This window comes from Echinops telfairi, unplaced genomic scaffold (assembly GCF_000313985.2).
Source record: "Echinops telfairi isolate 266 unplaced genomic scaffold, ASM31398v2 ScPeMD7_9;HRSCAF=40, whole genome shotgun sequence".
Classification (NCBI taxonomy): Eukaryota; Metazoa; Chordata; class Mammalia; order Afrosoricida; family Tenrecidae; genus Echinops; species Echinops telfairi.
Window position 1 is genome coordinate 74,449,599 of NW_022103906.1, and position 15,169 is coordinate 74,464,767.

The 15,169-nt window shown below is 54.8% G+C and overlaps 1 protein-coding gene across 1 annotated transcript in view; it reads left to right on the forward strand.

Moving 5' to 3' along the window:
* Positions 1-15,169, forward strand: part of SLC4A5 (solute carrier family 4 member 5) — a 92,078-nt gene that overhangs the window by 40,626 nt on the left and 36,283 nt on the right. The window contains exons 7-13 of the mRNA XM_045286580.1: positions 1,661-1,756; positions 3,206-3,261; positions 7,317-7,474; positions 8,093-8,180; positions 10,395-10,549; positions 10,806-11,003; positions 12,492-12,666. Coding sequence (XP_045142515.1) covers positions 1,661-1,756; positions 3,206-3,261; positions 7,317-7,474; positions 8,093-8,180; positions 10,395-10,549; positions 10,806-11,003; positions 12,492-12,666 — 926 coding nt within the window. The remainder of the gene's footprint in view (positions 1-1,660; positions 1,757-3,205; positions 3,262-7,316; positions 7,475-8,092; positions 8,181-10,394; positions 10,550-10,805; positions 11,004-12,491; positions 12,667-15,169) is intronic.

Consider the following 15,169-nt stretch of genomic DNA (forward strand, 5'->3'; position numbering starts at 1 on the left):
CCCTGTCCACACATTCCCCCTGTGATCATATTTAGACGGTTACATTGCTTTTCCCAAACACACAAAGCCCTTTCTTCTCTTGGATTTTTCAAATTGTATTTCGATGTTATAATCGTTGAGAACATCCACAGCAAAGCACACACCACTTCAACGTTTCTGTGTGTGTGAGTCGCTGGCCCTGACCACAGGCTTCAGCTGGTGCAGACATTCCGGCCCCCCTTCTGCTGAGTCTTTCCTCCCCCGTTTGCATCAACTCCCCTCCCTGAGGCACCGCCCTCATCTCTGAGTTGCTGTTGTCACCTTCGTCCCTAAGGTTTTCCTGACCCATTTTTCACGGCCTCCAGGATTTAATTAATGGAGAGCGCCTTCCCCATTGTATCGTGGGCGCCATCTGGTGGTGGTGGCCTGTGTAACTGCATGAATCCGAGGAGCCAGGCCTCTTCCCACCTACCCCAGGACCCGAGACCACCCCAGAAGATATGCGTATCACTGATTGTACTAAAATCCATATTTCATTTTAAAGTCATTTTCCTCTCATTCGAAATGTCTTCCATGACTGAAAGCACTTAAAAACAAGGCAGAAAGAAATGTGATCTTGAAAGGTTTGAAAGAGTGACATGTTCAAAGCAGAACATTTTTTTCTTTTCTTTTTTGTATTTTTCCCCCAGATCGTTTTATTAGGACATAATCCAGATATCATGCCAGCCAATAGTTCAGTCATATCAAGCAGTTTATACAATAGCTACCACAATCATTTTCAAATATTTCCTTCCTTCTCATACTCCTTGATATCAGCTCCCCAAGACCCCCTCCATCGCCTGCTGTACCCCCCAGGAACCCTTATTTTAGCTATTCTCTCTCTAGACTCACCCCACCTGGGATTCATACACTGAGAAACATAGAAAGATCCATAACAGAGGGTCAAGAATGTACCAACAACAACAAAATACAACATGGGTAAACCCCAATCTGGAGGGAGAGAAAAGAAAATATTAAGAAACAGATGAAGCTCAAAGGACAAGGGTTTAGCTATTCAAGTCAGATTGATCATTTTTATCTGCTACAATCATCTCTCTAATACTGTCTGAGAGCCAGGCCATTCCCACTCCTCGCTTGTGGTCAGATGAGAATCACTGCAGGCTTATTCTCTGTGTAGATCCTGTGACTGTGTTTTGGGCTGCCTTCTGCAAACCAGAATCTTACAATTCAAGATCTGACACCATTCCCTCCTTCAGATTTGGATTATATCTTTTTCACTCCTTGGATCACGGATGTTGGTGTATCAAGGTAGACTTTTTAAAAAAACAGACAGTGTAAGACATGACAAAATGACAATAATTTATAAATTATCAAGGGTTCTTGGCAGGGGCAGGGAGGGTGGGGGTGAAATGAGGAGCTGATACCAAGGGCTCAAGTAGAAAGAAAATGTTTTGAGAATGATGATGGCAACAAATGTACAAATGTGCTTGACACAATGGCTGGATGTATGGATTGTGGTAAGAGTTGTACGAGCCCCCAATAAAATGATTTTTAAGAAGAAATTTCTTCCTGGGAGAGAGAAAAAGGCTTATCTTGCAGTCCTCTTCCGTTTAATTGGTTATAAACAAGCTGCCCAACCAGCAAGGATGTCCAGTCCAGTGGCCCCTGCTTCTCCTCCCAGATCGCAGCCCCAGCCGCAGCCCCGCCGCCGGTACCAGCCTGCACCGATCCACCGAGGACCTGCGGATGCGGGACAGCACCAACTACGGACAGCTGTGTGAGTCTGTCCTCCGCCCCAGCCACAGGTGGATGAGCCTGTGCGAGGGTGTCTTCTGCCCGAGAGGGGTGTGCTTGTGTACTTAACCCAAGTGACAGCGTCTGTGTGACGCCACCGTGGTCCTGTGTGCTGGCCTCTTTCTGGCTGTGGCCACTTGGGGATGCACACAGGGTCATAGATGCAGCCAAGCAGATAAGGCCCGGGATCTGTCTATAGCACCTCTCAGGATGTGCCCAGGAGGGAGGGATCCAACTTTCACACAAACCCAATTCCCTGCCCTCGGGGCCCAGTTTACTACCCTACGGTGAGACCCTGCATGCTGGGCATTTTTTTCTTACTTTTGTGCCTTTGTTTTCACTGAACTGACCTGTTCCCCTGTTTTTGGGTAAAAAGCCCCCCTAGAAACAGAATTAAAAACCAGACTGACCTGTCTGTCCCCCAGGAGACAGCTAAAGACACACACACACCCCCCCAGGGGAGACAACAGTCTCCACCACCATCAGGCTGGAGCCCTGATGGCTTAGTGGTAAGGCATGGGGCTGCTAACTGCAAGGCCAGAGTTCAAAACCACTAGCCACTCATGTATGTGGGAGAAAGGCAGGGCTTTCTCCTCCCATTAAAAAGGCAAGAGTCTCAGAAACGCACAAGGGTCGTTCTACCATGTCCTGAACTGATCTCATGGTGGTGAGTTGGGGTTTCTGATGTATCATCCTCTCCCCACTGTATGCTGGGAAAGGGCCAAGGGGACCTTAGAAGACTGAAGGAGGCCGACCGGACTTTCTGGGCCGTGTGGGACGCAGGGGGCGTCAAAGAGAAACGTGGGGCTTTGGAAATGAGGAGGAAAAGGGAACGCGGTGTCTCTGTCTAAGCACGTTTTTCTTCCATAATAGTGTCTCCCTCTGAGCACTTTAACTAAAATGCCAAGATAAGATGGAGAGCTGCCAAGGGCCCGCCAAATAGAGGTGGAGGCCCTGGTTGCTGGCACCAACCCAGCCTTCTCTCTCTGGGTCTCAGGGCTTGGGTCACGTGGTCTTCCCTGGCCCTGGTTAATGCAAGCAGGAGACCAAAGGGACTAGGAGGGATCCTGGTGACAAATCCTGGCTCTGGGGAGACGTCACCAGAGTCATTCCTAGTGCCTGAGGTGGCACCCCAGGGCCAGCAAGCAGCCCTCACTGCGGTAGCCCGGCCCCAGCCCCCTCCAGGGCAGGCTCAGCCAGGAGATGCCAGGCCAGAGGGCAGCAGACTAAGGGGAGGGGGGAGGGGGGGTGCAGGAAGGGAACCTCTGCTCCGGCCAGTCTGTCCAGCAAGCCAACATTGAAAGGAGAAGATGGTGGGGGCTTGGGGAGTGGTAGGGCTGCAGGGCCGAGGGGATGTGCAGGTGGGGAGGCCTAGGTAGGGGCCCGGAGAAAAGACTTCCTCCCCTGAAAGCCCTTCTCTCCCCTCTCACAGGCCACGCGCAGAGCAGAAGCATGAATGACATTTCTCGCACAGCGAACACAGACCAAGTAATCAAGGCCTGCCTGGGCAGCACCTGGGAGGCCTGGGAGGGGAGGGGGGAGGGCACAGCCCTTGGTTTCAAAAGTAGGGATCCCCTACTGCTGAAGGAAGGAGCAGGCGTCTCAGGACAGCTCTGCTGGGCTCTGGTCGGGGGTGTGGTCGGGGCCAGGAACAGAGAAGCCTGGTCAGAGGAGGGGCCTGCTGTCACTGAGCTCCCCAGGTGTGCTGGGTGCTGACTTAGCTTTGCTCTCCGTGACCCCGGAGCACCTGCAACGACAGGCAGGCTCGTGGGCTGGCAGTGACAACTGGCTGAGCAGTGTTTTCTTCTCTGGGCGTGGCTGTTCTCGGGGCCCATGAGCCAGTTCCCCCTGGTAGTGACCCTCCCTCCGAGCAGCAGGACGCCGTTCAACCAGCCCTGCCAGGCGGCGGGGTACCCACCCGTCTCATCAAGGGTCTTCCTTTCTCCGCTGCTGCCCTCCCCGCGTGGGACAGACGACAAGCGTCGTCTTGTCCCCTCCACCCCCAAGCTGGCTGAATCCCCCGAAGTGAAATCAGAAGCCCACAAATCGGGAGAGCCTGAGTTCTAAGGCCGAGGCTCCAGAGCCCCTGGCCCAGGCCCCTGGGAAGTCTAGACCGCTGTAAGCAGCGCGGGCTTCCTCCAGAGCAGCGGAGGGGGCTGGCTGGCTCCCTTTCTCTGCCTCAGGGTGCGGGGAGCAGGGGAGCCAAAGGCCAGCGGCTCCTAGTTTGGTAGAAGGCTGCACACCAGCAGCCCCTACGTACCCGGGTGGATAGTGCTCCGGCCATGAAGGGGCCACCGCGGTGCCCGAGGTCCTGTGGGACCACTGAGGCTCCAGGCAGGACATGCACCCCAAAAGGGTGGAGCCACGAGGCGGGCCCCGCCCGCTGGACCCGACAGCCCTGCCTTTGGGCGCAGGTCTTGGGGTCGGCAGGAGAGATGGGGCGCTCTGCCCACGTAGGGTCGTGGCCTGGCGCGCCCCGTGAAGGTCGGGTCCGCTCTGATCCTCTGGGGGCGCCCCCAGGCGCTGCAACCAGTGAGACAGCAGCTGAGCTGCGTTCTGGAATATTCTGTAGAAAAGAGATGCCACTTGATTGTGGTCACCCACAGACGGGAGCCACCAGGAGGAAGCAGTGCCTACATCAATAGCCGTCCCTGGCAACATGAGCAACCATTTGTACTGGACAGTGTTTCCTGGGTAAAGTGCCTGGTTCCTCAGTGATGCCCGATGTTGCCTGCCTTCCATTTGCCCCGCCCTTTAGGACACGCCCAGAGGTGGTGGTTCTGCAGGCGGGCTTCATCCATGATTTCCCCAGAGCGGCCCTCTCTTGGCTGCGGGCTCCCAGGGAGCGCCTTGTGGATTCAGATGGCACCTCTGTCCCCTGGTTTCCGAGGATGGTCTAGCCAGGAGGCCAGACGGCCAGCATGTCCCCATTTCTGCAATGCCACCAGGTTGACCACCACACCCAGCACGTCAAACTCTGAGGAAAGAGGAAGGATCCGTTTCAACTCCTCTTCTCTCCCGGCCCCTGGCGTTTTGCTGTGTTCCAAGCAGGGCTCTCCTTGGCTCATGTCCACCTCACCTCATCTTCCCTGGACCCCCCTCCTCTGCCTAAGGCCCAGGCCCTTGGCACTGGCCCAGGGAGCAGGACTGCCTGCCTCGACAAGCTCCCCCACCCTGAAGAATGCTGCTGACAGCTCAGCTGGCCAGGCCTGGGGCAGTGGAACTCTTGGGCCCTGTGGCCTTCCTGGGAACCTTTCCCCTGCTGATTCTGACCCTTGGGGCTGTGCTGTGCCCATAGGTCTGCCGGGTGTGGAGAATGTTTGTTTGTGTTTCTGATTTGATCTAGGACAATGGTTCTCAACCTTCCTAGTGCCGCAACCCTTTCATACAATTCCTCATGTGGTAGTGACCCCCCCAACCATAAAATTATTTTCGTAGCTACTTCATCACTGTCATTTTGCTACTGTTATGAATCAGGTGACCCCTGTGAAAAGGTCGTTCGACCCCCAAAGAGGTCGCGACCCACAGGTTGAGAATCGCTGACCTCGAAGGTTCCAAAGGGGCAGACTCTGCTCGCAGGCCTATCATGCCCTAATCAGGAAGTGGCTGTGGCCCAGAGGGGCTGGGCCTAATGGCCCTGTGCAAGACCCCAACAGCCCCTTGCCCAGGACAGGAGGGGATGCAGGAGCCTGGTTCTTGCCAGGGCTTATGACGGACAGAGGCTGCTGTACCCACAGGGGAGACTGATTGGCAGGGAGATGGCAGCATGGGCAGGACCTGTCTTTGGCACTCCAAGGCCCCACAGACGCCTCTTCTCCCTCCTCCCCCAAGGACCACTCTCCCTTTCCCCGAGGGAAAGCCGCCACACTGGAGTTCCTCTGCAATGCTAAGGGCTAAATTGAACTTTAGAAAAAGAGCACCCAGGAGGAACCAGCATCTTAACCCTAAGAATGGGTCATAGGGCAGAGAACGGAGCTAGACGGCGCAGAGGGCTTGCTCCGATGCCTCTCACATCAGACCCCACTCGTTCAGCCTTGTTTCGTCTTCCTGCCCGGAGCAAACACCTGTCCGGGGGACAGGAGGGCCACCATCTTGGTAGGCTCCCCTGGAAAGTCTGAGAAGTTGTGAGTATTGCCCCGAGAGGTCCCCTGGGGGTGGCATGTGAGCATGAAAGGCTCCCGTGGACACTGGGTAGGGCCCTGGGGTTTCACCTCACCTGCCTTCTCCCCACAGTCCCCACAGTGGAGGACCAGAGAGGGGGTCTTGGTGGCTGAGGGGGTGAGGCCTGAGGCACAATGCTGAGACAGCTCTCAGGGTTCCCTGCACCCAGTCCCCCACTCCTCCTCCACTCGCACTGCAGGTGAGCCAGGTGTTTGCTCAAGGAGGAATCTCTTGGGGCCAAAGCTTTGCCAATCCCTTCTCTATGTCAGCCATCTGCAAAGGCTTCCTCAGCCTTGGGGTGAATCTCCGCACCGCAGAATGGGAGAGAGCGCTGGCTTTTCCCTTCTCTTGAGCAGTGGCCTCACTGGGGGGATGGAGGGGACAGAGGGACAGAGGGAATGCCGTCGGAATGGCTGACTAGAGAAATGTTGGGTGTGTTTTATTGTTTTTTTCAGAAATATACTTTTTATTCAGATGCATATTTTAATTAGAAATGTACCTGTAGTTAGTTATAACACCAAAAACATTTTTTTTCTCCAGCCCAGATTATATGTATCAAAATAGCTACTACGAGGCTACAATACGCTGACTTACTTATGAACCTTCCCCCGTCCATTAGGGACATCCTGAAAGCCACTTCCAGGGATGCCTCCAAACACGTGCTTTTGTCTGCCTGCCGCAAGCTGGCGCTGTCGTGGTCACAGTCACTGAGCTTGCCCACGAGTTTTCTGGTGCTTTAGCTGCCACGGCGGGCGAGGGCATCGGTGTTTGTGAGAATGAAGTGGCAATGAAAAGAAATGGACTTCTCACCTACCCTTCAGTCACGTTATACCCAACCGTGCCATTCGATGTAGAAAGACCTTACAAAACCATTTGGCTGTTTCTATTCATATAACCTAAGGAGCGCTGGTGGGGTCATGGCTACCTGCTGGGCTGCAAACCACCAGGTCACCAGTTCGAAACCACCACCTACTCCTCAGAAGAAAGATGAGACTTTCTACTCCCATGGAGATTCGCAGTCTAGGACTGCGAGAACCACGGAGGCAGCTCGATCTTGTCCTGTAGGGTCGCTATGAGTGTATTCATAGAATCTGAAAGCATTACATTTAAGCCATTCACTAGGATATTTATCCCGTCTTATCCTCTGGTTTAAACCGATCGTCGATATTCCTAAGATTCTGTAGCGTCTGATATGGGAGGAGGTCTGGTGTGTGGGGGGCAATGGCAGTAGCATTCCAGAAGTCACGCCCTGGCCCCAATGCCGCCGCTGCTCTGGAGACTCCTTGGGAGGGTCTTCTCGGCCTCTGGAGGGAGTGAGAGTGAGAGGGGAGACCCCTGGCGTGGGCTGTCCACGACTCTCCTGTCCCCTCCTTCGTGGGCAGCGGAAAAACAAGTTCATGAAGAAGATCCCCAAGGACTCCGAAGCATCCAACGTGCTGGTGGGCGAGGTGGACTTCCTGGAGCGGCCCTTCATCGCCTTCGTGCGCCTTGTCCAGTCTGCCATGCTGGGGGGCGTGACCGAGGTGCCCGTGCCCACCAGGTGAGCCCCCGTGCCCCCCCAGTGCAGCCCACAGTCAGGGCCGTCAGCGAGCAGGGACCCAGTCGGACATAACCCTGAAGGTGTGTCTGTTTCCAGCTCCTCTCTTCTCTTGGATGCACACGCCAAATACAACTTTGTTTACTCCCCTCCCACCCCTCCCATCCTCACCCCCTCAAGAAAAACACATACACAGAGAAGGAAAACGGGAGGATTTGCCCGGGTGGGACCAGAAAGGAGTTTTAGAAACGTCATCAAAAACCATCCCCAAAGAGGCCATGATTGTGCATCGTGATAAACGTCACCAGCGCCACCAACTGGCACATGTACGGCGAGTTGGATTCTTCGGTGTTCTCTTAGACCTCTCTCTTGACCTCCATGTATTTAGAAAATCATAATAAGCATGCAGAGAAGGGTGTCAACCGCGGGCCGGGCAGCGCGACACACGCTGACGGTGAGAAAGGAGGTGTCTTTTCCTAGACAAACACAGCACCCGAGAGAGACACAGTTCAGGGTGGATGCTGTTCAGGGCCCGAAAATCCTTCTGTGCACCTGCTGTCTCCTCCCCTCAGCCCCTTCTGCTGATCTCCCTCCTCCCCCACTCCCATCTGTTTCATGCAGATTTCTGTTCATCCTGCTGGGACCCTCTGGCCGAGCAAAGTCCTACAATGAAATTGGCCGCGCCATTGCTACCCTCATGGTAGATGACGTAAGTGGTGACGGGAAACACGAGCTCTGGGGTGTGTGCCCCTGTACCGAGCAGTGTGCTCACCTCCGCACGTGTATGCACACGGCAGGCCTGTTGTGAGCATCCACTGTGTGTCCAGCCCTGTGCAGAGGGCTGAAGACCAGGCAGTGGTCTGCTCTCTGGGACGCCAATCAAGTGAGCGACAATGAGCTCTCGGGATAAAATTGCCTGGGGGCTCACTCTGCCCGAGCAGTCACAGGTGAGCAGGAATTAGGCAGACCCACCTAGGACCTTGGAGGTGGGCCCCAGGCCCTGAGATGGGGACACTGGGTGGAAGTGGCTCATGGAGTTTGGGGGCAGTAAGTGACACCAGAGAGGGGAGCCTGTGTCAACAGAGCCTGAGGGCAGAGCTGAGTGGTCACACTCTGGGGACAAGGTGTGATGGAGAGCCTGAAACACTTTACACCTGAGCCCGACCTGAGCAGACCTGTGATTCCAAAGCAACCGTGTGGAAGGGACAGGCTGGTCTTCCCACGAGGAAGGGTTAAATCCACAGGTAGACCTGAGCTCCATGGGGGCTGGTTTTCCAGGGATCGATCCCCAGGCCTTTCCCCTGCGGTGCCTCTGGGTGAATTCAGACCTCCACACTCGCGGAAAGCAGCAGCATTTGTTAACTATTGACACTGCCCAGAGACGCCGATGAAAGGCTAGGAAGTAATTGGGTAGACTTGAAATACCTGTGCTTCTTGAACTTTGAAAAGGTTTCCCAACTTTGCCTGCTCTGAGGAGGAGCCCTGGTGGCATCATGGGTCTGTTACAGGTTGGGCTGATAACTGCAAGGTTAGCAGTTCAAACCCACCAACCACTCCACGGGAGAAGGATGAGGCTCTCTCCAAAGGTCTGCCATGCCCTACCAACAGGGTCCACTAACAATGAGTTCGAAACTGCTCAGGGGCAGTGAATTGTGTTCTAGGGGAAAAGAAACTGAAAAGATTAAGTGACCGTACAGCTAGAATTTGGAAACCTGGCCTTCAGACCCAGGAGGCAGAGGTGTACCTAAGGTAAGTAGGCAGTATGACGTGTCCTGGGCGCCACTGGAAGGTGGGCACCACTGAGAGGTTTCTATTCACCCCTGAAGTTTCCAGTGCCAGCTGTTAGGGATCATTCAACAATTTAACTTGAATGCTTTCATATTTGAGAACCTCTCTGAGCCATGAATAAGGAAAACCAACGAGTCAATGCATTTGAATTGTGGCGCTGGATAAGAACACTGAAAGTACCATGGACTGCTAAAAAGATACGTAAATCTGTCTTGGAAGATGTACGGCCAGGGTTCTCCTGAGAAGCAAGGATGGCAAGAGTTCGCCTTATAGACGTTGGGCATGTTATCAGGAGAGACCACTGCATGGAGAAGGACATCATGCTTGGTAAAGTAGAGGGGCATAGAAAGAGAGGACGACAGGCCCTCAAGGAGATGGATGGACACCGTGGCTGCAGCAATGGGCACAGGAACAATTGTGAGGATGGCACAAGACCGGGCAGTGTTTCCTTCTGTTAGGCAGAGAGGGTCTCTGTGGGTTGGAACAGACTCGATGGCACCAACCACAATAACAGGAGTCAAGACAGCCTGTGTGATTTTGCTTTGCTAAATACAGGAAGAGAGAAAAAAAACTAGAGGAAAAAATAAACGACCGGGAGTGTGTCATAGACGATTTCCACCGGCGAAAGCAAGATGTGGTTATAATTTCCGTGCAATGCCGTCGTAAGATCAGTGAGCCTGAATTATATTTTTGAGCTGATATTGAGGCCCAACCCCCTCAAACCACACCCACTGCTATGGAGTCGATTCTGACTGGCAGTGAGCCACCCTATGGAATAGAACTGCCCCTGTGGGTTTCTGAAGCAGAAAGCCTCCTGTCTCCTGTAAGCTGGTGCGTTGGGCGTTGGAACCACGGATAACCTCCGATCTAATGTAACCCACTGGCCACTAAGGCTCCTTGGTGGGATGGTAGAGTTACCTGCAGAACGGGTGTCAGGTGTTTAGACAGGGACACTCTTTGGGGACCTCCGCCCCATGCCGGACGCCCCCAGTTCCCCCGACCTCCCCTGGTCCTGCCCTCTGCACCGGAGAGCGAGCAGGCAGAGAGATGGTGGTCTCTGAAACACTGGCGCACTGTGGGGGGGTGGGGGGGGCGGAGTAAGATGGACGCCTCCTCCCCTCCCTTTCCCGCCCAGCTCTTCAGCCAGGTGGCCTATAAAGCCCGCAATAGGGACGATCTGATTGCCGGCATTGACGAGTTTCTGGACGAGGTCATCGTCCTGCCCCCTGGAGAATGGGACCCAAATATCCGAATCGAGCCCCCCAAGAAGGTGCCCTCTGCTGACAAGAGGTGCGTTCCTGTGCGGCTGGGGGTGGGGTGGGGGCGGGATTGTGGGGGTGTGCAAAGGGAGCTTCAACCGGGGGAGGGGGCTCTGGATCATTTCATTTATGCGGAAATATTCTAAAATGTGAACCCCTGTCTCATTGGGGTGGGCTGCCAGGGGAGGGGGGCGGTCTTTAGATAACTCTGCATCTTTTTCCTTAAACACCTGGGCAGGTAAGGGGTTCTGGGGATGGCCCGACCCAGAGGCTCCTTCTCCCTGCAGGAAGTCCGTGTTCTCCGGTGCCGGTGCCGAGCCGGGCCACATGAACGGCTCTGTGGGAGGCAGCGGCGGCGGTGGCGGAGGCCCCCCTGCAGGTGGCGGAGGCGGCGGAGGAGCTGGAGGGCCCGGTGGAGGGGCCGCGGATGAAGACGAGATGCCAGCCGTGCATGAAATTGGGGAAGAGCTTCTCTGGACGGGAAGGTGCCCACCCGGACAATGCCCCCCACTGTGCTCCCAAGTCTCTCCCCACCCCCTAGCCCCCAGCGCCTGGAGGGTCCCTCCCAGGCAGGTCCTCACCGCTCCACCTGAATCCGCTGCTCAGAAAGTGGGGCAGACACAGGGCAGGACAGGACAGGACAGGAGGAAGCCGAACTCTGTAGAGCAGGGGTTCTCCACCTTCCTCATGCCGGGACCCTTTCATACAGTTCCTCATGTGTGGTGACCGCCCCCTCCCCCCAACCATACAATTACTTTCGTTGCTACTTCATCACTGTCATTTTGCTACTGTAATGAATCGGGCAACCCCTGTGAAAGGGTCATTCGATGCCCAAAGGGGTCGCGACCCACAGGTTGAGAACCGCTGCTTTAGCTACTTGCTGGCAACATCCTATTTCCTTTGCCCACTTGATGCTGCTACCTATTCAGCAACCTTTTCTTCAAGGAAAGTTCTCTGTCTTGGGTGTCTGCCAGTTTGTGGATGAGGGTGGGGTGTGGGGGTGGCCTGCCAAGCTGAATGTAAATTGCTGTTTTCAGACCGGTGCTGCCCTTTAGATACCCTTGAATGTCTAGGAAAGGGTCCCAGTGGCGGTTGTGGCTACTAGGTGTCGGTTACAAGGTCAGCAGTTTGAAACCACCAGCAGCTCTGAAGAAGAAAGACAAGGCTTTCTACTCCCGTAAAGAGTTGCCATCTGGGAAACCCACAGACAGTTCCACCCAGTCGCTATGGGTGGAAATCGACCCAGTGGCATGAGCTTGATGTGGCAGTGTTGGGTGGCTGGTTTGGCTCTATGCCCTTCATTCTCAAAGAAAGAGCGATTTGAACTTCCACCCTCAGGGACACTGGGCAATGCCAGGAGACATCCTTGTTTGTCACAGCCCGGGGAGAGGTGGACAGCAGCCAGGGCAGCTACTGGGCCACTACCACACACGGGCCGCCTCCGACAACGAAGGCTGATCTCGTTCAAAGTGTCATCGGAGGCCAGGCTCTGTGCTCAGGGCTGCACTAGTCATATGGGTAGTAGCAGCTGCAATAGATTTGCCCCCAAAGCGAAAAGTCTTTACTTGTTCCAGAAAGCAGAGACACCATCTGTAAGGTTCAACCTCTGCCCTTAAGCATCAGTGCCCTCATCTGGGGTGTCTCTCACCTAAAATTGTGTTCACCAGACCCACTTTCACTGGGGATGACGGGGAACACAAGGCGCGCCCGCCGTCTTGGACACCTAGAGTTCTGATCCCCGTGCGGGGCTCCTTCTGCCCCAGAGGCACTCCCACGACCCTTCCCTCTCCTGTCCAGTCCGTAGCCCGGAGTGGATGGTGCTGACCACAAACTCTCAGTCCTGCCCGAAATGTTCTGGAGGGAAGAGCCTTGTCCCCAGCCCTCCCTGGCCCAGCCCCTTTCCTCAGCCCCCTCTACTGGCTCGATCGCGGCACTGCTGTCAGTGGTGAGAAAGCTGCCCCTGGCTCCAGCAGGTTCTTCGGCGGCCTGTGTCTGGATATCAAGCGGAAGCTGCCCTGGTTCCCAAGCGACTTCTACGACGGCTTCCACATTCAGTCCATCTCTGCCATCCTCTTCATCTACCTCGGCTGTATCACCAACGCCATCACCTTTGGTGGCCTTCTGGGTGACGCCACCGACAACTATCAGGTGTGTCTAGGAGCCCTGGTGGCTTTGTGGGCTACACATTGAGCTGCTAGCTACAAGGCCAGCGGTTTGAGCACACTGGTCACTGTGGGAGAAAGATGAGGCTGTCCGCGCCCTTAAAGACTTGCAGTCTTGGGAACCCAAAGGGGCAGTTCCACTCTGTCCTACAGAGAGGCTCTGAGTTGCAAACCACTCGATGGCAGTGTGTTTGTGTGTGGGTGTGTGGGTGTGTGGGTGCTAGAGACATGGGAGGGAGCCCAGGCCAGGCAGTGCAGTGGTTACGTGTGAGGTTGTTAACCTCTAAGTCAGCAGTCTGAAACCACCAGAGGCTCTGAGGGAGAAAGATAAGACTTTCTACTCCCTGCAAGAGTTACCATCTCGGAAACCCATAGGGGCAGCTCTACCCCATCCTATAGGGTCGCTCTGAGTCAGAATCAACTCTTTGGCAGTGAGTTTGGTTTAGGGGAGACATGGGAAGGAGTCCTGGAGGTAGGGTGGGTCACCCATTAGGCAGTTAGCCACAGGGTCAGCCGTGAGAACCTACCAGCCCTTTCCAGGGGAAAAGATCAAGCTTTCTGCTCCACAGCAGACCGACAGCCTCAGAAGCCCACCTGGGGAGTCTGCTCTGTGCTATAGGGTCACTACGAATCAGAATCCACGCTGTCTGTGGCAGTGACTGGTTTGGTTTGGATGTGAATCTCATCAAACTATGCTGCCACCCAGTGGCAGTGAAGAGCTTATCCGCCGTCCCAGGACCCAGGCTCCAGTCGCTTCTTTCTTTAAGTTTCATTGGCATATAATTCACGTAGCATACAAAGGCCTGCAGCTGCAGCCAGACCCAGGTGGGGATTTTTTAAGAATCTTTTACCCTTCACAATAGTAATAATAGGTGGTGGGGGGAAAATAGGAATAATAACCCAACAGCTCGAAAAGATCCGGCTTTCTGAGCCTGCCCCTTAGATTCGAAGCAGGAGCTGTCATACCCCTTGTCTCACCACGGCCACCAATAGACTGTCTGCTCAAAATACATAATAAATAAAAGAGCTGACGTAGAATCATGTCATTAAATAATCACCATAATAAGGAAGGTGCAAATAAGTCCAAATTGGTGCGTTTGGTGTTTCCCCACTGATGAAGGAATGAAGGTAATCCATAGTATTAGCGAGTGGCTGCGCTGATGGTGGCCTTTGTTCTCAAAGCACTCTTGTTGGAGAAAAAACAGAAACAAAAAAAAACCCAACCTTGAAGTCTTAGCTTGGAGTTTCCATATCTTGTGAAGGGTTGTAAACTCCCTGGGGAGACGTCGGCTCAGACAAAGCACCAGCCTCTGTCTGCCTTCCCCAATAGGACCTTCAGGGGAAACCCAGAGCACCAAGGTGAAGACCTAGTTTCCAGATAAACTCCTGGGAATGTCCACACAGCTGCCCCTCAGGAAGGCGCAGCCCACACTGCCAGCAAGTCATTCATCATTGTCCCTGCAGCCCTGCCCTTCCCTAGCTCATGGAGTGGCACAGCGCCCACACCAGGAACCGGGCATCCTCTTCAACTCAGTATAAAGCCCAGCTTCCCCACGGGACCTGCAGACCTGCCTTGCGCGTGTGCTTGGTTCCCAATATGCCGTGCTCAGCCTTGCTCAGCCTTGCTCACCTTCTGCCTTGCATTCTTTTGCCCGTCAGGCCCCATCATCTATCTCCGCTTCCGGAGCAGGCTCCAGCCTTTCGACACCTGGTCTCTCCCCTCTTCCCGGGATGCCCTTTCTCATCACTCTGCCTGCTCTGTCCCCCTGGCCAGACCCTACTTGGATTTTAGATCTCAGCATCCACATTTCTACCGTACTCCCGGGCAGTGCTGCTCAACCAGGGCCACTGTGTCTCCAAGAGACAGTTGGCAGCATATCCAAGCAGAGTTTGGGTGGTTGTCATGGGGGCATCTAGTGGGTAGAGGCCTGGGATGTGGCTAATCACCCTGCAGGGCCCAGGCCAGTCTCCACCCCCAACCCCACCCCCAACAAGGAACCATCCAGCCAGATGGCAGCAGTGCTGGGTCCCCCGAGAACCTCTGCTGTGTGGAAGCTGCCTGGTGACTGGTCTAGTGTGTCTCCCACTAGATTGAAGACATGCTGTCCTGTTCGCTGGTGGGTCCCTGCTTTCTAGCTCAATGCCCGGTCTAGCCAAAGCCAAAGCCAAGCTCACTGCCTCCAAGCCGATTCCGAAGCACGGCGACCCAAAGGCCAGGGCAGAACCAGTGCTGTGGCTTTCCGAGACGGAAACTCCTGGGGGGAGTAGAAAGGCTCATCTTCCTCCTGTGGAGAGGCGGGTGGGTTCAAACGAGGCTGCCCTGTGGTTCGCAGCCCAATGAGGTCCCCACTGCATCACCAGGGCTCCGGGGCTGGGGTACAGTAGGCACAGCACAGCAAACTGTGACCGAAAGAAAGCATGGTCTGACATCTGAATGACACAAACCCCCAACATATTTGGCAGAATGAACACTGAGTCGAATGGGCACC